The 21115-nt window shown below is 40.8% G+C and overlaps 2 protein-coding genes across 4 annotated transcripts; one reads left to right on the top strand and one right to left on the bottom strand.

The window, feature by feature from the left end:
* Nucleotides 1–789: 789 nt before the first annotated feature.
* Nucleotides 790–16689, top strand: LOC129593944 (transcription factor COE3-like). 3 transcript variants are annotated; one of them, XM_055490460.1, is made up of 12 exons: nt 790–1904; nt 2534–2687; nt 3342–3405; nt 4737–4792; nt 6339–6412; nt 6516–6596; nt 13660–13862; nt 14288–14545; nt 14906–14994; nt 15459–15606; nt 15724–15909; nt 16369–16689. In XM_055490460.1, exons 1-12 carry the CDS (start codon nt 1738–1740, stop codon nt 16443–16445), a joined length of 1557 nt encoding a protein of 518 aa, XP_055346435.1. In that variant the 5' UTR covers nt 790–1737; the 3' UTR covers nt 16446–16689. The 3 variants fall into 3 exon arrangements, with proteins under 3 accessions (XP_055346435.1, XP_055346434.1, XP_055346436.1); XM_055490459.1 differs by having other exon boundaries at nt 16333–16689; XM_055490461.1 differs by having other exon boundaries at nt 1822–2004; nt 16333–16689.
* Nucleotides 16690–17204: 515 nt separating this feature from the next.
* LOC129593902 (putative defense protein 3) lies at nt 17205–20660 on the bottom strand. Its single transcript, XM_055490406.1, is given in 4 exon segments — nt 17205–17776; nt 17985–18141; nt 18828–19117; nt 20109–20660. Coding segments are annotated over 4 exon segments (876 nt in total). The 5' UTR covers nt 20332–20660; the 3' UTR covers nt 17205–17570.
* Nucleotides 20661–21115: the final 455 nt, after the last annotated feature.

Genomic DNA, 21115 nt, shown 5'->3' with positions numbered 1-21115 from the left:
GTAGTGCGTACGAAGGACGGAAGGACGCTATACATAGTAAACTTAAGTTTTATAATATCGAACTACGAGTACTTATATAATATACATATTAATTGCAAATAAAGTACCAGATATAGATATACACTGTTTACCATACATGTAATTATATCTATAATATATATATATAATATGTGTTGTGGCACGTATGTACGTTAAGCTTGAATAGGGAATTGCTAAAAAAAACCATTTTGTGCATGCTTTTCTTTACGGACTTTAAAACAATCTGCACTAACAAAAATGTCAAATTTTCAAAATTTGCTAATTACAGTAATTAAGTATGTTTGTTTTTTATTGCTCTGTAGGTTTATCTACTCCATGCAGTTTCATTTGCGAAACTGACGTGAAATTTTAGAGCTAGGTAGACTAACGAATTTATACGGTACTATCAGTTTTCCGTAACGTTTCTGTGATTCTACTTCATCTTATAATTAACAGTAAGATAAAAGTTCAGAAAATAGGTTGTAACGGTTCTAAGATTATCAGTTAGGGTTATTAATAATTGCGTAGATAATGTATCACATCAATCTATCCTCATATGCCCAAGCCAGCTGTACGGATGGCCAGTCGACAGAATTGATTGGCCAAGGGGTGTGGCCAAGTGTTTGGCCATCCACCAAGCAGGAGAGCGCTGACGTTTGTCCCTGGGGAAATGCATCACTGGGGATCCAATCATCGATCCTGTTAGCTGTGTGCCGTCGTTATCATACCACATCCATCCCCGTGTAAAGTACATCCTGCTGTTCTGGATCAGTTCACTGGGAGATCTATATTGTATCAGTCTGCGCGATCTGCATACACGCGCTTTTTCACAATATTAAACGCATTTTCCGTTGCTCCGTTGTAGCAACCAACGATCACCACATTACTGCATTTTCTAGTCACTGGCGTGTTACACTGCAATCCTCATTTTTCCCGAGCAAAATATTCGCCGCGCACGTGCATGACAAATATTCTGAAGTCACTGTACACTCCATTGCGGCACACACTGCATCGCTAATCAGCTCAACTGGAATCACCGCCGAGCCGTTGTGTGTTAAACCAGTCCCGCACACATTCCACGAGAGCGCGCCTCTTCTGGGACCAGTCGGGTAATCCAGCCGGTGCCCATTGTTAGCATCGACTCCATCCTGTGGCCGTTCGGCTGAGGGATTACACACGTACGGCAGCGCGATTTGGGAACAGCGTCGACGCGACCCCAGAGCCGTGCGCCCGGCGTGCTGCGGACAACACTCCGCGGGATTTTATTGTCCCTGGCGCCTCATTGCAGCACCGCAGCAGGATCCGTATGAGGGTGGCCGCGCGGCGATAAAAGAGCACGATTTTCTAATCAGTTATACAGGCTGCAGCTCAGCCAGCTAAGATTGCGTCTCAAGTTCAACGCGTGCAGCGCGCGCGCGCGGGAGAATTCTCCATCCGGGACTGCCGCGTAACGGTCTACGATCCTCCTGTGTGTATTGCTTCGTCTCCCCCTTGACCTTGCTTAAGATCACCCAACCGGGCCGCACAGCGTGGGGATCTATTCGGCGTCTATTGGCTAATTATAGCCACATAAGCAGGATAGAGATCATCATCATCCCCATACCGCACATCGTCCCGGCCGAATCGGGATCTCGCCGAAACTGAGCAACCGCCGCCGTGTATTGCCCTGTGCAACAGCAGCCGTATTACGGGCGGCAGGTCGCCACCACGCGGCGCCAAATGTTCGGCCTGCACGAAACCGTCGCCGCTGTCGCACAGTTACAGCAGCCACGCGCCAGTGTTCTATTGAAAGACGAGCCGGGATTCCATTCGACCAGTGTCGAACTGATGCGCGCCAGCTCAGCCTGGCTCACTCCCAGTATGCCGATTGAGGCTAACCTTGGAAGGTCAGTTGTTTTGTGGATGCGGTAGCTAGTTGACTTACGTAACGATTTCATTATCTATTCTGTAACGTTCGGTTTCGTTGCACATGCCTATCAGTAAAAGGTACGCGTATGTCGGATTACTGCAATTATATTACAGTATATGGTCGATGATTATAACCTTTATGTTATTTATTAAGTTAACGTTAGCATTTATTCGAGATTTGAATGGTCAAACCTTTTCGAATGATTAAACTAATTTTATTCAAGCGTTCTCTCAGTACAGTAATTAATTAATCAAGGAAGCAAAGCGTAAATCATAATTATGTCAACAGCGGCGGAAAGCAATGCCCTTTCACATTTATTAGTATGCCTGTTCGTAACAATATTAAGAGCGTAGATACTTATGTTTAAGCAGTTAGAAGCGTAGTGATTTAGGTAAAATTTCGAAAAGTTTCGAACGCTCCAACTTACAACTGGGGTTTTATTAGTATTGCAAGCGAAAAGATAGATTTCGTTTTGAACTGTGTTACCTCCTGGACTGTCAATTCTTCGTAACGTTTCGTATCGCTGGATATGTGCAAATTGATTTACTTCGTATTGCACTGTTCACAAATTTATGCGGACGAAAGGATATATGGCTTTTACTGCAGTTCGGAGATTCACCGCGCTGTTTTTCAATGTCAACCACCGAGCAATCTGAGAAAAAGCAACTTTTTCCACTTTCAAATTGGATTTGTCGATCGGCAAAACCATCCCATTGAAGTGGAAAGATCCTCATTTGTCGGCTTCGTGGAAGGTGACCATGTGAGTGCGAACTTTGTGACCATACACTACGAATTTACATAATTGATAATTAGAACTGTTCTTAACTACACTGTTATTAGAACTGTTCATAGCCGCCATTTAAGCTATTTTAAAGTTAAAGTTTGCACAGTACGTAAAAGTAATGTGGTACATTATTTTGATATTTTTAGTTTTGGACAGCAGTCAGAATATCAGCGGTACCCATGTTTTGAGATACATACTCAAATTTAGCTTCCAGCTAATAAAATATTAACCATAAGAGTCTTCAGTTGTGTTACACGTATTTTGTGCTCCATTTGGTCAGTAGAAATGCACAGATGTGCATTATTGAGGCAATGGAGATGTGCCGCCTATATGGAAGATAATTTCAGTTTTCATCCATATCGAGCTGTATAGTCCAGACGACAGATACGTACTTGTTGGTAGCCTCTTAATAACACAGCATGGGTTTCGGCACCATTAATCTCGCCTCTAAGCTGCTGCCAAGTGTAACAAATTGTAAAGCCCTTCAGCCCTATAATTAGCGATCTGTGACAAGTTTATTTTAAAGCATAATTTACTGTTAAATGCAATGCTGTTGTAAAGGCAGTGAAATATTTTATTATATGAGATCAGAACGTAGACGTACTCTGTTTTAATGCAGTCGATTTTCAGGAACCGGAAAACCAAAAAACAAACAATGGCGTTCATTACAGATTGGGACTTTTATTCAGCAGCGGTAAGTAACAAGTGTGACGTAAATAGAAGTTCTACTCGTATAGCAAATTAAACATCTACTGGGTAGTTAGTACTGCTACTGCCCTTAAAAATACAAACTGCTGCAGCGCAAAAGAAGATCAAAAGTCATAAAAAGTGAACAATCAAAATGTAATATACGAAGTGGAGAATGAGAAGAAAAGATAACCGACAAAAAAGTTGCATTCGAACGGTTTGTTTCGATATCTGCACCGTGGGCTATGTTGTGGTAGCGGCATCGAAAACGAACGTTAGCCCCGAGGATGAGACTGATTGCAAAAATTAAGGATAACATCATAAATTATTCTAGTCACTTGTGAAATGCATTCTAATCATCCGGTTCCGGCCTTGAGGCTTTGAAGTTGATCAATTCGAGTGGTTTATGCATTTTGTCTCTGGAATTATCCCTCCCGTCATCCCGATCACTGCAGTCAACAAGAAAGCGGCTGCGCAGCCGCAGCGATATATAGTCGGCTTTGCACACTAAAGGAGTGTGAAATCGGCCGCGAGGCTGAAAAGCATATCAACTCATACGGGTCGATAATCGACAAATTAAGCAGCAACTTTCTCGGCCCTACAAAGCGATTTACATTTTTCCCTTTCCGGGCCTACTTAAGCCCTTCATTCTGACATCACTAGACAAGGCTGTCCCCAATTTGTGCGTGTGATATGTAGATCATGCGCATATCCCTGAAGTATGTGGAATATTTTCTTGAAAAAATTGTACAAAGTTTTATTCAGTTTTGCGGTAATTGCATGAATAGAGCTAATATTTCGTCATAACTAGGACGAATTGTGTTCCGAAAGTTCTTAATTAGGGACATTAATTTTTTATACGCACACTAGTACTGCAGTGAGGACTTATATGCGGATACATCGATATGAATATAACTTAATGATAAGGTATTTAATCGTAATTGTTCCTTAGAGACACTCCTCGAATTTCCATGCATAACTGTTGACAACAGCCCTTGGGGACACCAACGTAGTTCCCCAGTGTGGTGTCGGTATTCGTGTCCACATATCGGAAGAAATACAACAAATACACAAGGGTTTGAATAATGTCCCTCCACTGGGACTGGATCATAGCCGAAAAAAACTCCCGTTTAATTTATAAGTAAATGACAAATATACACCATGACAGCCACAATCGGTTAAAATCACGTGTTTTTGGCATCATGAACACAGTCGAGCAGTATAAAAACCTTCCTTATCTTATACTACTTTTTCTACCCTCAAAATATTTAAGGTTAGTCTGAAATGATTATCATCTGTAACTTAACTTAAATAAGACATTCGGTGATTGTATTGCAGGGTTGCGAAAGGAGCAGGACCTTTATATCCGCCTCATTGATTCCGTTACCAAACAGGTAAAACTACAGTAATTATTTTAAAATACGTGCTATGCGAGTATTATTGAATATTGAGCGCTTACAAAAAATAGCTGACCGTTATCTGCTCAGTTTATTTGCAGTATTACAAAATTACGGACGAAACTTATATACGCCCGCAGAATAGATTTTTACGCTTTAATGTCGAAGTTTTGCGTGCAGTTTCAGTCAGCTGCATATATTTGCAAAATCGTAGCGGAAGCCGGATATCAGAGAAAATGTACAATCGATAGTGTGTTTATTAAGTCCAACTTTCGGTATATCGATGCATTTTGATCCTCTCGTCTTTAATCAGCTTCATCCAGTGCGGATAATATCGCGGTATACAGAGGCATTGATGCGTAGAAAATCACTTCTTATACGGGATGTTCGCTACACAGGATATGCTAGAGTGGAGCGAATCGCGCCTTGGATTTAGATGAACTGTTTAGAGATTTTGACGAAGTGATTAGCTGGTGTAAGATTCCGAGTGGGATAAATATAAATCCATATATTCAATGTACAGTATATAGACCATTACAATGCCGATAGTTACTGATTCCGTATTACCTTTTATTACGCTGCAGCGTTAGAGCAAAATTTTAACTTAATTTTTAGATAGTTCAGTCAGTGTTACAAATAATTCCTTTAAATTAGCTTTAAATGTCGGACTTCCAAACGAGTTCTTCCGCGCCTTTCTGAACAAATAATAATTATTTAACCTTTAGAAACACTGTAAAGCGGTTTTGGTAGTACACAATTATGAAACAGAAACTGAAACGTTGAACTGTCATCCCAAATGAATATGCGCGTTACGCTTAGTACACAAGGTCATTCTGTAAACGACCCTTGGCGCATTGCCGAATTGTCGTTCGTCACACTTTGGCGGATAAGGATCGCGAGAAAAGCACACATCTTTTATCGTTCTCACTACCTATCAACACCAAGCGCCCAACCGCATATATATGAATTTTTGACTTGGGCACAGCGCACGTAAGCAAACTATTAAAAGATTAGCATAGTTGAAGTGCTATTATTTTGTCATTTTAACCCATTTTCTCACTGAGAGTTATGGTAAATTAATCAGGAAACAGGGAGGAATACAGTGTTTACCCAAAAGGGGGGAAAACGGGAAAATTTAAATTTATTTGCCCCGCTAATCCAGCATGACAAAGAGGCGGTCGACAGATCAATTGCTGTGTGCATCCACCAACAAGATGCGAACACGTGTCAATAGGGTGTAATGTCAATACTGACCGGCGTTATTAAATTACGACTAGCTCGGAAATAATTATGCAAATCGGTGAACACTTTGTTTATCTACTACAGTAATTCCTGGTTTGGTCCAGTTTTCTCACATATAAAGTAATAAGAATTGTGACTGTCATTTGGTAATTCTTTTGCATTAATTCTTGAAGTACTTATGTTAGCTAAATACTCTGTTCAGAGAGACAACAACAACACCTTGATAACTTTTTTAGTAATTGTTTATTGTACATATTTATTTATATGGAATTTGCTTGTTCTAATTATGTTTTTTTTTCAGACGATTGTCTATGAAGGACAGGATAAAAATCCCGAAATGTGCAGGGTTTTGTTAACGCATGAAGTAATGTGCAGGTAAGCAGTTTCGACGCTAGTATATTAATCGCTGCTGTAACCTTTATGTATCATCGTATCCGTATTGAGCACACCTTCACCCGTATAATGCAGTCTTTTTCAGTCGATGCTGCGAGAAGAAAAGCTGCGGAAATCGAAATGAAACTCCATCTGATCCCGCTATTGTACGGGGAGATGATCAGAGGTAAGCCAGATCGGGGAACACGTAGAGGATCGCCATTAATGACCGCAACCGCATAATCAGATTAATAGGGCCTACAAGACGTAATGGTAGGGACTGGGCCAGGCTTAAAAGCTTGTTGACACGCAAACCGGTAAACTTGTCAGTTTTATGGATAACGCGTGACCTCATATTCAGGCATGAAAATATGGATACACTTGATTTATCTTCCTTGTAATCTTCGTTCCCTTTTCGCAGTATGCGCATAGAAATAGGATGAATGGCCGAATATGGAGAGAGAATATGGTATTCAGTTTATTATAGGAAGACAGTCCTTTGTAGGGAATTTTAAAAGAAAAAGCAGATTAGTCAAATTGAAGAGTGATACGCGCGCGCGACATGTAGCGATGTATGACAGGTGGCAGTCAGTGTGGTGTGGTTGAGTGTGTGCGGCAGGGATATACGATGCACGATGGCCAATATGAGGCAATGAAATTCTATTCCGGCTAATCATCCCCGCTGCTTATATGGGCTACTTTTGTTCTGATCGACACGGCTACAGCCATGGCTTCGACACAATATGCCCGGCTTTGCCATTTCTGGATCATTGCGATTCCAGTCCGGCATTTGATTACAAAAACCAGGGAAAGATTACCCTCGACAATATGTTTAGCAATTACTGTCACAAGATTACATGCGGATGACAATATCGGCTGTTCATAACGAAACTAGGTCGAAGTGCACAAACGTAAACTGGTCAACGATTTTTACAAAGTGGAAACGTGAAATTCGTACCATAACCGAAAACTCACTTAAAGGTGCTTATTGTATGTCATTTTCATTTTTTATTATTATTAATGATATTGATACCATAATTATTTACTAAATATGTTTTAGTCAATGGATTTAACTTAATTCTTTAAAAAACATGGTCAGCGTAATACGTTTTTGTGATAAAATGAAAATATTTGACTTGCTCAGTATTGTTTTTATTCTACACATTACTTCACACTTTCCGCTCGAGTATGATAATTCTGATTAATTAGTGTCTGTTTGAACTGGTGAATTCTATGCATAGAGCAGATTCATCTGGGCGCATATAGACGTAAATGCTCCCTGCAAAGTGCACCATATGATCCCTATCCCGAACCCGCTCTCCGCTTAATACGGGGGCGTTTCTGGATCTATAAGCGGTAATATTAAATGCAGCGGGCCATATCGCTGCATTTGGATACAATTGTGTGTGCCGCGCGTTCCTTCTGCTGCGCCGGCCGGATCGAGCGGCAGCAGCTAGCAGTATATCTACAGTGTCGGCCTCATATTGCGATATAATTGCCGCCTGTTTATAATGACTGCGTGGGGTATCTCCTTTCTACTCGCCATATGTTCGGCTAAAAACCATCAGTCTCGTATTTTCCACTTCTGTTATACAATTATTTAAGCTGCACTGATTAGCTAATTCGAATAAATTATTTTCCATGTCACTTGCCATGGCGATTGTACGTGTTTCGTTTGTGTATCGAAATGACCATCAGCGTTTGTTCTGTAACATATGGAAACACTAATGCGTATTTCAATCACAAAATAATTTACCGATTTTTAAAAGAGTCTTCGCTGTAAATATTCAGTTAAACGAACGCTGACATAAATATGTTGTTTTCAATTTGGAAAATACAGTACAGCAAGGTTTTTCATCAATAGAAGCACATTTCGTTAGTGTAGCTTCCGGTAGTTTATGTACTAATGATTTATTTATGTACAATTTTCGTGCTGATAACCTTTACTAACGCCTGGTCGTTAACCAGCGTAACGGAAGTCCGAGACAAAACCACGATATGCAGGGCGCTGACGCGATGAAATGCAATTGCTCCGGCAATTCCGTTACATGGGGGTATGTAAACAAAGCAGGTTTATAGCTGATTGTTGTTCCCCCTGGATTTACGGCAAGGTAGCATGGAACTAAACGCATTTACCGTTAATTATCCTATCGGGCTCGTATTCTCGGCCCATGGGACGCGGGATGGATGCAGCGTAAAATGGCCAGTGCGTGATGTTTTCACTGAAATATGTAAGAGCAATTTGGGATAGGAAAAATGTGTCCAATATATGATGATACCGTTGGAAGAATTTCAGTTAATAAAACATTCCAGTAGAGTATAGATTACGCAGCAAACAAGGTCGGCAATTCATCTGCATATTTGAGTAGTGTACTGATGCGCCACACCAGAACAACACAGTATACGTATGTATATACAATGCTCATTGTGTATATGTATACGCACATATGTACGCGGCTTCCCATCAAGCCGCGCAGCCCGGATCTCATTAGGGATTTGCAAAATCTCTATGGAGCCCTTGGTAGATTACAGAGTTTTGATACAATGATTGGTAGAATAATTTGTTGGAGAAAAGCAAAATCTCCTTGCGGGAATAAGGTTGATATATTTGCCGGCGGGTTCTTCCGCATTCCCAGCGGATTCCCGCCTGCAGTGCAGCCAAGAATATATAGCCGGTCATAAATTGTGCCTGATATCTGCTGCGCTCGACATGGGTTTGCTTGTGATGGGTGTTTTGCCGCTAGCGTTGCGGAGCGTCCAAAATGATCCCATACAGCGCGAGCGTTCATACAGATATATGGCGCGGTACATGTACATGATGTGTGGAAAACCAAACATGACTGTAGGGACTTGTTTGGGAATTTGGGGGTGGCGGATAGTAAGGATGGTCGTTAGTACCAGATGACTCTGGAGTATCATATCTGCTGATGAGCATATCGCGGGAAATGAGGTGATAATAAATCCCAATAGTAATTATATGTCCGCAGTGAGTTATTGTACCACTGCGATATAGGACACGGATAAGCAACCGTTCTATGTTTATCAACACAATAATGGAAGACGCAAACTTGTTCAACGTATATGACCTTTCGCTGATGGCAGCTTGGTTTGCTTAACGCAGTAAGGATTTTCAACAAAACTGTAAACTTTCTTAAATCTTTGTAAACTTTTATATTGCAGCAAGTTTTTTTGCCCTTATTAAAAAAATCCATATAAGCAAACTTATATATAGTCATATCGAAATTCCAATATGTTTCTAATTACGCGATGAATGGCGCGAGGTCACAACTTCGAAAAGCGTCAGCATTGGTTGAAATCTTAGACATTATATCGTTCTTATTGGGGAGAGCTGCAGAAAACACTTATTTGTGTACAATTCAAGTTTCCGTGTTTATTTGGAAAAGTAATTATAAAAATATAATTGAGATTCAAGCTTAACCGGTTGTTTATTTCTGGCTTCGCCAAAGCATAAGCACATCCTTCGTTGTTTGGCGAAACTTGCAGTATCTTTTCTGTGCAGTTTGCAATCATCCATACTCTTCTAGCGCTCAGTTTTTATCGGCAGTAGCCAAGATGTTATCACTTTATTGTGAGCGATTGAATTTTGATGCGGTCACAAAGTCTTTGTACCGTCTATTTCCGCTTTGTTATTCCCTCTTCCACTTCCGCTCCTTTTGGGATCTTTCTAACAATGTCAAAGCGACTTTCATGCAAAAGGTGGTTAAACTAGGGTTTCCAGGTGATGCTCGGAATTGTCCAGGGCGAATGTGACGGTAACGAGCAAGTTGAACTTTGGTCAACGTTGCGTTCAGAGTACTAGTACTTAATCTACCTTGTGCTCGCGCACCTCACAGTTTTGCAGCGCTTGTCCTAGGGTGAAACCCTTTGACGCAAAAAAAAGTTTACTGTCACCAGCTTAAAATCACTAAGCTAGGTATTATGTATGAATTTCGGAGGCATAGTCCTTCGCTTTGGAGTTTAAATACGGTTTTTAGCTAAACAATGATAATAACATTGCCAATTCGCTTACAGAGTGTAGTGCCTGCAATTTCCTCGCAAGAAAGGTCAAAAATTTTACAGTCAATTCACTCGTATGTTATATTTTAAGCTATAAGCCGTAAAGGCTGGATGATCGCTGATTTATGTACTAGAATATATAACACTGTTTATTGAGCTTTCCTATTTAATGTTGATCGGATTTGATAAATAGTGCGAGTATCATTATTCTTGGAAGCAGTTGTCGTAATCCGATGATATCTGCGCAGCATTTTATCATCTTGTCTAATCTGATTCGTATTTCCATCATCCGCAGTGAAAAATAATGGCTATGGAATTATGTCATAACAAGAAAGATTTAAGTCCATTTAGCCCATCTGTACCTCTCATTGCCAATTTGCATTTACGTATTACATTGCTGTTACCGATTGGCAGCACAGAATCATTAAGCCGGCACCGACTTTGGCAGCGTAACAGATGTGCCAGAGAAAAAGGATAACTTTTGCATGATTATGCGGCAGCTTGTTGGTCATTGCGCTATAATCAATCGAAAAATGATCTTACCCTTTAACACGGTAGTAAGTACATATCGGCGGCGGGCTGTCGGTCGGGCTTGGGACATGATTTCTGCATAGCATTTGATGGAGAAAGCCGGCTTGTGCTCCCGTTGCGCCTAGGAAATGTACAGTGGGACAATTGCGTCTCTTACATTTGACAGTAATATATTCCCGGTCGCGATATCTGACGGGCAATGTGATGCCGGTACTGGATGTCAGCTTAAGATCCAAGGAGCTGCGCGCGCAGTATACAGTATGCGCGTTTGATGTGATTGCCAAAAGTTTCATCTACGTAAATGTCATTTAAAATGGCCCCATCTATATGGGCAGAAAATCAATTTCCATTTGAGTAATTAGCTCAGTATAAAGTCAACATTCTGTCACACATTAGTATGCTTTACCATCCCATATATTCCGCTGTGGCGCTCATAATAGAACTCTAATACAATGCTAGTTGCTGTAACTTTATGCTAGTTTGAGATGACCTTTAAGTTTGTTAGTAGCCCGCAGCACCAACATGAAATGTCGCGCTATCGACATTTAGGCTAAAATTTAAAGTAGACCTGGAGTGACCCGAAATAATGCATGGGTATATAAATTCAAAACAATTGCAAATCTACTTTATTTATGTCATGCGCCATAAGTTTGCTGTAATATTGTAGTTGATTATATCGCTCTTTGTCATTTTGCTTGCTAGTACACTTGCAAGTGTTCAGATACACGTGACCTTTTGTACTAAAGGGAAGCAAAAACACAAACTCACATTATATTGCATTATACACTGGAGCAAAAACAGAAATTTCCTGGCATTAGGTATTAAAATGGTAGAAATTGTTTGGTGCAACACTTTCAGGCTGCGCAACAATATTTTTTATTGAACGTAACATTTGATGTGCCTTATGTGCAGTGAGCGCAGCCAACATAACGGAGGAGTGCAATTAATTATCGAAAAAACAGCCACCTATTACAATGATTGATACAAAACTGTTGTTGGCCACTTAGAAAACCTAATTTAATTACCGCAAAGTTAAACTGGGATTACATAGCTGGAAGATATGTGTCGAATATTGGCGGCGAACAAGGGCATTCTTTGGGGACCTACATCGACCGTCACCGAGGGAATGCTGGTAGCAGTGTGGTTCGCAGCCCCACAGGACTCTCTTAGATAATCGCGGAGAGTCCAAATCACAAAAGGAAACCGCTGTGATTTCCACTTGTAATCTGAAGACTATGCGTTTTGCTACAGGGCAATCTTGACTAATCTAACTGCCACCGTGCGGTAAATTTAATTCTTACAATATTTTGCTACGCTTACAACACTGAAAGGCTTCGGATAAACTAGCCTAGCTAGAAATAAAAATTGGTGATGCATAAACTAGCCTAGCTAGAAATAAAAATTGGTGATGCATAAGGCGTAAATCAATATCATAAGTTGACTAGATTTAAATATAAGATTTTTGGAATTAAGTACATTTACGGTCACCTAAAAGAGTAAATTCATTTTGCAGAATTGCTGCCTTGCATTATGCCGGTATGTAACGTATGTAACGTATACGTAACAGGAGACGGTTCTATGCGTATTGAATGTTGGGAACAACTGGTTCGTAGATTGGATGAAGGATTACGCAGCATTTTGGCGATTGAATCATCCGCCTGATCAGCTAGATCTAGAGCAAATATTTTCAGACAAGAGTCAAGTGATACAATCAACATGGAGAGTACGAAGAGTCCTGTTTACACTGCACTCCATACACTAACGAAGAGAAATCATGCATGAATATTTTCCTATCGAGATCGACAGTTTTCCTACTAGAGCGAAAAAGAGCTTTTCAGCAGCGATATCATTTAATTAATTTTCAGCGCTTTTTCCGTTGTGCATCGCGTCGGCAACAAAAAAATTTTGACGACAACCATAACCGGAAGCGCGAAAAACTACGATCACCCCTATTACACGAATAACATTTTTAAAACAATTAAAATTTGTAAACTTGGAGCCGCTTTCGGTTGTGCTTTTATTTTCTCGGTCATCTATGTAAGTATGATTAATATTGGCATTATGCGTAATTTCTGGCACAGCTAATCAATAATATTCCACAGCGGATGGAGCTCGTGTGTTTCTGCGCTGCGATAATTACTGCTGCGCATGCTACGCAACTGCAGTAGATTTTGATCTTATTATGCCACATTGGCACAACATTGACTTGTTGTTATGGCCAAATTTAATTTTGACAAATGCACAGCGGAATCGAGAAATGATTAGCAGCGTAGTGCGATAATGGGCGAAATGTGGACTGATGTCCAGGATTCAATTATGATGAAGTTGGTCGTGATCCGGTAAAATGCACTGTGCAGAATATTCCGACAACAGACTGCACGATCTACAGCAGCAGTGCACGGGCGCTGTATTTAAGTTAATCAATTATTTACCTACAGCACGCTGCTATCGTCTCGCTGGTATGATAATGAAAAATGTCACGCACATAATGTAGATATAGCGCTCACATCATTTGAGGTCATTCCCGATTAGATGTTGTATCCGGTCTGAATGTCATTGCACGAGACCGGCGCAAAAAGCCTATAGTTAATTCCGGTTTTTGTAAACGAGCGCACAATGCATACGACAACGTTGAATGCGATGCAATGTTACATATGTCATACACCAAAAATATATATGTATGCAGATGCTCTTTTGCCCAGGTGCTACCTAAAGTTCTTCCTGAAATGCAATCAAAACTGTCTGAAGAATGCCGGAAATCCCCGTGACATGAGACGCTTCCAGGTGGCGGTTTCCACATCCATTCGAGCGGATGCACCGATTCTGGCCACTTCCGACAACATGTTCGTGCATAACAATTCCAAACACGGCAGGCGAACTAAGCGACTAGATCCCATAGACGGAGGTACACAGAAAGATTAGACAGTGCTACAGTACTTCATTTTCTTGAAGTGAACCTAAGAAAAATTATTCGTTAGTAGTAATTGATCAAAAAAGTGTTAATGTATTATAGTGCATTCTGGAGCAGTTAAGTGACTTAAGTCTTGCCTTGACTGAGCATCGTTCGTGCTTATGTCCAACTTACTGACCTTACCTGTAGCCGCTTCACTACATTTCTGCGTTACTATTCGGGTTATACCGTATACGGTACCTGCCAGAAAGAAGCATAAGAAAAAATTAAGCCTATATTAACATTAAGGCCAATCCGGTCCAGAGTGTTTTCTTATCACCAAAATAACCTAAGAGAATCTAATATCTGTACATGCTTACTGTTACTTCTTAGTTCATATGTATATAACTTCATATGTATGTATCGACCATTTTCTGCAGCAATGCCGATAATCAAAGCAGTGACGCCGGCTGAGGGAATGTGCACCGGTGGCTCGACCTGTGTCATAATCGGCGAGAACTTCTTCGAAGGCCTGCAAGTGGTATTCGGACAAGTGCCGGTCTGGGCCGAATTGATCACGACCCACGCTCTGCGCGTACAGGTGCCGGCGCGCACCATGCCCGGTGTGGTGGAGGTCACGCTGAGCTACAAATCCAAACAGTATTGTCGAACCCAGCCGGGTCGCTTTATCTATGCGGGTAAGTCGTTACACATGGCACTACGCTACATACATGCTGGAACTCTCTCATGGGGTACTTAATATTTTCTCGCCCTAACATAAACTGTAGTTTTTGATTAATTGCGTTTGATAATTTTGCCACAGTTTTGTTCAAAAACTGCACTACGTTAATTAGTTTGTACACAAGTCGATAAAAAACATCGCTGCGAACGACCACGAAGAGCAATATCTAGCCGCTGATTATCTTATAGTAATCGGCTTGTAGCTGTACTAAGTGTGAAGATCCGATTAAGTGGGTAAAGCTGAGGTGCCATAATCCGGTTTACAGCGCCGGTGAAAGTTATACCTCTGCGTTGATGGTTGTTTGTTGTTGTTTCAGCCGGTACTACCCCCGATATGGAATGCGGCTTCCAACGACTGGGTCGCATGGTGCCGCGGCAAGCCGGTGACCCTGAGAGGCTGGGAAGGGTACGTAACAGCACTCGAGGTGCCATTCAGCGTTCTGAAGATGCGCGCATGTTATGTCATAAGACGAAATTCAAAGCCGCTTTGTCCAGTCATTTGTCAGCAGAGTATTTTCTTACTGGTTGCTATGCCTGTGCGTGGTATTTAGAGAGCAGTGATTAGGCTAAAGTTGTTGATGAAGTACCACTATTACAATCAAATGAAGACTGCATCAGCGCTTTCATCGCCAAATTTAATGAACTTACATTTTATATACAGATAAAGAAGAAGAATATTAAAATTTCTGCACGTGCCGGTATTTTTGACAACGATAAAATTTCAAAGGAAAATTTCTTCTTTTTTGTAAATTATTTGAATTACACATCCCTCATATTTCGAAAATTTCTGGAGTACGTTATTTTGGCGCGCATATTTTTAAATTATTGTGCAAGAATGTATTATTAACATAAAGTTTTCTGTATACACAGGAAACGGTACTGAAGCGCGCTGCTGATGTAATGGAATTCATGGTCGCGGGCGTTTCGCGCAGCACGCTGACCCGTTCGCCCACGGGTACCGGCGGAATGGCGCCGTATTCCTACTCACAAATGGCGGAAAATGGCGGCATGATCGAAGGTAATCTCGATTTACCTTCCATATATACTGGTTCATCTCAATAACTCTACATGCCATCACAATAATTTAAATGCCAAATTACACACAGCAATCATCAGTTTTCTGTATTGCCCACAGATTATTCACGCCACCAGAACAGTAGTATATCACCTCGCGGATACGGAAGTAGTCCGCAGTCATCACACAACAGCGTCAACAGCAGCCATCACGGATACGGAGCGGTCAATGGTGCCTATCCGTCCACCGGTAACATGAGCCATATGGGCATGGCGGCACCACAAGCATTTCTCAGCGGCACTTCCAGTAAGTACACCCGTCGATATACAGTTTTCGCACACCGGCTATCCTTGACCGCAACAGCACTTTCTTGGAATTCTTAACTGGTTGTTTGTGGCAAGAAAATGTAATAACTCTGAAAGAAGAAAACCGTGAAATAATTTTTATAATTTACAAGTCAGATACGATATTTGACAAAATGAAACTCATAGATAATATATTTTTGTAGCATGTTGAATTCATACGCTACTATTGCTAGCCCTGCAGCGCTTTGCAAGGTTGAACCTTAATTTTTGTTTGCGCTGTATTCATATCAAACATAGATTTGTCAATTTTTTGTATTTATTTATTACACATGCACACTGCATAGTAGTAGTATGTGGCGGTCAGTACAGCATTCTCAGCTTAGTCTTGCTTGGCACTCATTACATATTCACCCATTGTGCTTAGGATATGATTCAATGCACGGTGTAACGTCTCTTCCAGGGATGGCTGGATTGTCTCCCTTTTCTCCGGTTAATCCCTTCGGACAGACCTACGGAGCACCGATGCTGCCCAAGTAGCCCCGTGTGTACAAATCGTGTGCTAACTAGTCTTATCCCTCTACCTACTCGATCGTAGCTGTACTTATACTCTCACCTCTGTTTGTCGAGACAAAACGACACAAGTCAAAACTCAATGATCTCAATTTGTTTTCGTGTTAATTTAATTAAAGTGTGGTGAATTTATGTTGTGGTTCATTTCAAAAATTATGTTCGCGTACTTAGTATGTACAAATCTGCATTGTTTACAAATGTTGTATCCTTGTTGTGCTAAATTATTATTAAAACATGCAGGATTATTGCTGTGTAAAAACAATGTTTTATCATTACTGCAAAGTAAAAATAACAGTACTAATGTACAGTAATTAATACTTAATTGGAGCATCTAGGTTTGCTCAATTGCGCACGATCGAAGCGCACAGCTCTTATGGTTAGTAGTACTTATGGCCGTTCAGTTTTGCGCTCACGTAAGGTTGCGCCGATTTTTAATAACGACAGAACTGGAAATTGCTATATAGTATCGATCAGTGATTGTCCATTTTTGACTTCGTGCTGTCGTGCTGCGCACTCACCTCAGAATCGACAATGTTTTTCCCGGTGTGCACGCTTTGTAACAACAAAAAATGGCTAAACGGCATGAACATATATATACAGTGTCATAATATGTGCTGGTCATCGCACCAGCTGCCATTAGAAAAAACACTTGTGTCAGAATGGATAGCATATCCACCGACTATAGGTGAGCTTGCAGGTACCCAGCAATCGATTTTTTCTCTGTGTATTAATACGAATATCGTATAATAGCCGGCAACATTGGGACGATCGCGGCGACCGTGACGTAACTTATCGGACGACACATTCGACCGGACAAACACTGGTATAATATATATACGGTATCCACAAAATTATATATGCAACAACAGTGCGCGCCGCGGTGGATCCCACCCATGTGTGTTCAAGTGCAACTATAAGTGAGATGCAGTGTCCGTGAATTAAACAGTACACACACATTCCCGAAATAATCAGACCGTAGTCCGACGAAGAGAGTGAGAGAGATTGACACGAGGTTGAGATAACAAGGATTTCAATATCAAAAAAGCAAATTAAAATCACGTTTAAAAAATCTTCATCTGCCCCATTGGTAATCTAGAGTAATAATAACAATGACGCGCCGACAAGAGGTAATACACCGGCAAATACACTTTGGCATCCGGATCCGACTGATCCCGCTGGACCGATAACTGGCCGGCTACCGGTTTGCGGAACGCTGCTGATAACTGGATTCTCGGCCGCGGTGTTACCGAAACCGGGTCGGCGGTCATTATTCACATTGACGGTGTTGGCATCATTGACTGCAAGAAAAAACACATATAACTATGCAAAAATCCTTTAGAAAAACAACGGTATAATAATTGTGCGAGTTGATAGCATGTCTAAGATGGATGCACTCTGTCATGATGAATTTTTTCCTGTTCATAAGCATATGCACATATTTGGATGACGATGATGATTACGTTGTTTTTCTGTGATGTGATCGTTTTCATTTAGACGATGACTTACCGTGTGCGTTGTGATTAATCATAGCGGCATCCGTCGACGCCGGTGCGTTGGGCACCATCACCGGCACGTTGGGTGTTGGCGGTACATCGTTGTTGACGTCGAAGATCTGTGATGGCACTTTCACCCAGAATGTCTGCAGATTCTGCACAAAGTGCCGCTATAATCATAAGACACAAAAGAATGTTACGCGCGTGATGAGCAACATATATATCTGTTCGATCACCCAGTTCCGGGGAATTACGCGCTGATATTCGCGGATGCGCCACAATACAACCGCATTTTTTACATTGTATATTGTACAAGACGTTCCAATTATTCTTGTCATAAAATAATAAAAATCCATTAAGCACTTTAGATTTCTGCTCTGCGGGTGAGCCAGCCGCTTTTTGAGTTAATAAAAACTGTGACGAAAAGGATATAAAAATAATTAGATAAATGTCGATTACTAATACTGAAATTGTTCTATGCAGTTAACCACATTTCTTTAAATTTGCTTAAGTTATTAATTTAAAAGTGCAGAGAATCCTTCGTAAATGCATTATGCAAGTAAACTAATCCTAGAACTGCATTTACGTCGAACTATGCAGAATAACTACATCAGTCGTATCTATAATCTAAGAGTGTACGTACATAACTGTTTCACGGGCGATTTCCGCTGTACTTTAATATTTTTTAATCTTCTCTTAGTTAGCAAACCGGTTGACTATTTGTGGAAATGTTTCCCAAAATCATAAATTTATCTGATCCCGAATTTACTATTACCGAATCTCGTTAAATTTTAGCAAACCGCTAAGAAAATTTAAGCTTTCGATAACTGGCATTAATATTTCACGTACTGTATACTTACAGTATTTGCGCTTGCTTGACACTGCTCGGGATGTTGGTAGGGTTCCAGAAAAATACCAAGCCCTCGCCATCAATCGGCTTGGGGAAGTTGTTCACATGCGTTATGGTGTTTGGCGAGGTAGGGTTGGGTGGAGCACCGCAGTCTCCAAATTTCGCATAAGGTGGCAGCTGCACGAATTCACCCAGTGGCATCTCAGACTGCACTCCTGGTTCCCGTACTTGCAGGAAAAATCCTAATAACTGTGGAGCGCCGGGAAAATTAGGATTGCGAACAACCGTAATTCGGACTGCAAAATAACAGCATTCGTAAGAACAAAACTTTATTTTTGACAAAATGCACAGCGCCTATATGTACTTATCGTTACATGTCTATACATTGTTTGTGCAGTAAATATCTATATATGTACATTAAGAGTTAATAAATTTATAGCAGCATAATGGCTTGATTTTTGTTAAAATTGTTTTCCAATAGTTCGACACGAAGAAATGTGGAGCTCGAAATTTAGATTCAAATTTTGATTTAATTTAATTTGATTTACATACATAGGAAAGTGTTTGTCCTTGTATCTTGAATAAACTGTGTATGCTGAGTACATACTAATGATACTATACAACTCACGCTTTAGCGTAAATATGCAGCATTTACGAATAATCACAATTCAAAACTGAAAGTGACGGTAAACTTGCGGGGTTTTTTGTCAGGCTGTCATGATCGAGGAGAGCATAAGTCGCAATAGTTACCTATTGTCATTCACCTGTCGATTACAAGGTAAATTACTCTAATGAATTCAGTACCTACCATCGGTACCGTAATTTGCTACAATCAATTGGAAAGAATACTATCGTACGGATGGTTGTTGTTGTGCCGTGCGAAAAGTGCAAACGGTCACTTGTCCTTTCATCAAAGGCAAAACTTATTCCTTGCGATATGGTCAGGATGACTAACTATATTTAAATTAGTTATTGTTTTTTGTTCTACTTAACGTAATCAACAAAGCCTACGCGCGTGCGACTGTGAGAAACATAAAACTAGTAGCTACTAGCCAGCAGCCATTAAGGAAAAAAAGCGCGTTACATGTTAGTAATACATTACGAATAATAATTTTAATTCTTTCGGTATTGCTGTTGTTGGGAATCCACTAATTTTAGTTATTTTAATCTGTTATAACAGTGCTACGGTAGCATAAGAATAAATATACTTTTGATCTTTACTTTATAATTGAAGTTATAGGTAATAAGTAACTCACTAGTGAAATTTGACAAATGAGCGCAACTTACAGCCCGAGCCGGTTCCGGATGCCGGTGCTACCATAATCTGAAAGGGCACCGTCAGACCGGTCTGCGCACTAACTGGACCATTCGGCCCGGGATGCTGGGGATACATGGACACGCAGCCGGTGCTGGGGGCTCCTGTTGGCAATGCCGCAATACAAGTGATTCCCAAAATAATGCAGAATACCGATAACAGCAGCTTCGCCATGGTGGATAAAAGGTGATTCATTATAACCGGCTAAATTACTCCACGGTATCCCGGAGTGAAATAATAAAGCAATACACGATTTTAGATAGCGAAAGTTATATTGTTAACACGGACACCTTCAAGGAAAAGATCATTAAACAATGGATTAAAACGATCAAAGTGGAACCAGTGACCGAAAAATTAGTTCCGTCTACAATGGCTAGGCTGGCTAATGATATGCTATGTCCGAGTTGCATCAAACGTTAACTTAGCCGGGTCTCTCGTGCAGATCGGTATCTCTCTCTACACCAACTCTAATAATCGCGAACTGGGTAAAATAACTGCACGCTATAAACATGCAGAAAGTTTTACATGATTCTGGCGGATACTTGAGAGCGACCACAGAGGGTACCACCCAGTTGTCGATGAGTCGGCAAACTTGATCAGGTACACACGAATGTCTTGTATTGGTCATGGTATGATGCGCATCATCATCACTACTACCGGCTCACTGCTAGTGGTCATCCATACGTACAAAGTTGACTACAAGCGATGCAGACCATTGATATTATTAACAATAATAATTATTTATTATGACCATACCGGTGCGCAATGCCGTTTGGCGGCTGCAATGCCGTTGCTAAACAGGATGGGTGCCAAAAATTGACTGTCTTTCCTTTTTTTTGATAAGGCTGAATCATTATCTAGCCACTGCAAATTGAACTTGATGTCTCATGCGCTTAAAATAAATCTGCAGAAAAGTTTTGTTTCAGATTGAGGCAATTTCGGCATCGTATTCGTGACGTTTATGCTATACTTTACAGCA

Source organism: Paramacrobiotus metropolitanus, unplaced genomic scaffold (genome assembly GCF_019649055.1).
Source record: "Paramacrobiotus metropolitanus isolate TYO unplaced genomic scaffold, Prichtersi_v1.0 Parri_scaffold0000064, whole genome shotgun sequence".
NCBI classification, from domain to species: Eukaryota; Metazoa; Tardigrada; class Eutardigrada; order Parachela; family Macrobiotidae; genus Paramacrobiotus; species Paramacrobiotus metropolitanus.
This window is presented reverse-complemented; position numbering and strand designations above follow the sequence as displayed.

Bases quoted from the DNA above. Each gene is read 5' to 3' on its own strand.
- LOC129593944 (XM_055490459.1), top strand. From the start codon at position 1,738: ATGTTCGGCCTGCACGAAACCGTCGCCGCTGTCGCACAGTTACAGCAG. The intron at 4,793-6,338 runs GTAAAACTACAG...TTTTTTTTTCAG, and splicing joins TTGATTCCGTTACCAAACAG to ACGATTGTCTATGAAGGACA. The intron at 14,546-14,905 runs GTAAGTCGTTAC...TTGTTGTTTCAG, and splicing joins GGGTCGCTTTATCTATGCGG to CCGGTACTACCCCCGATATG.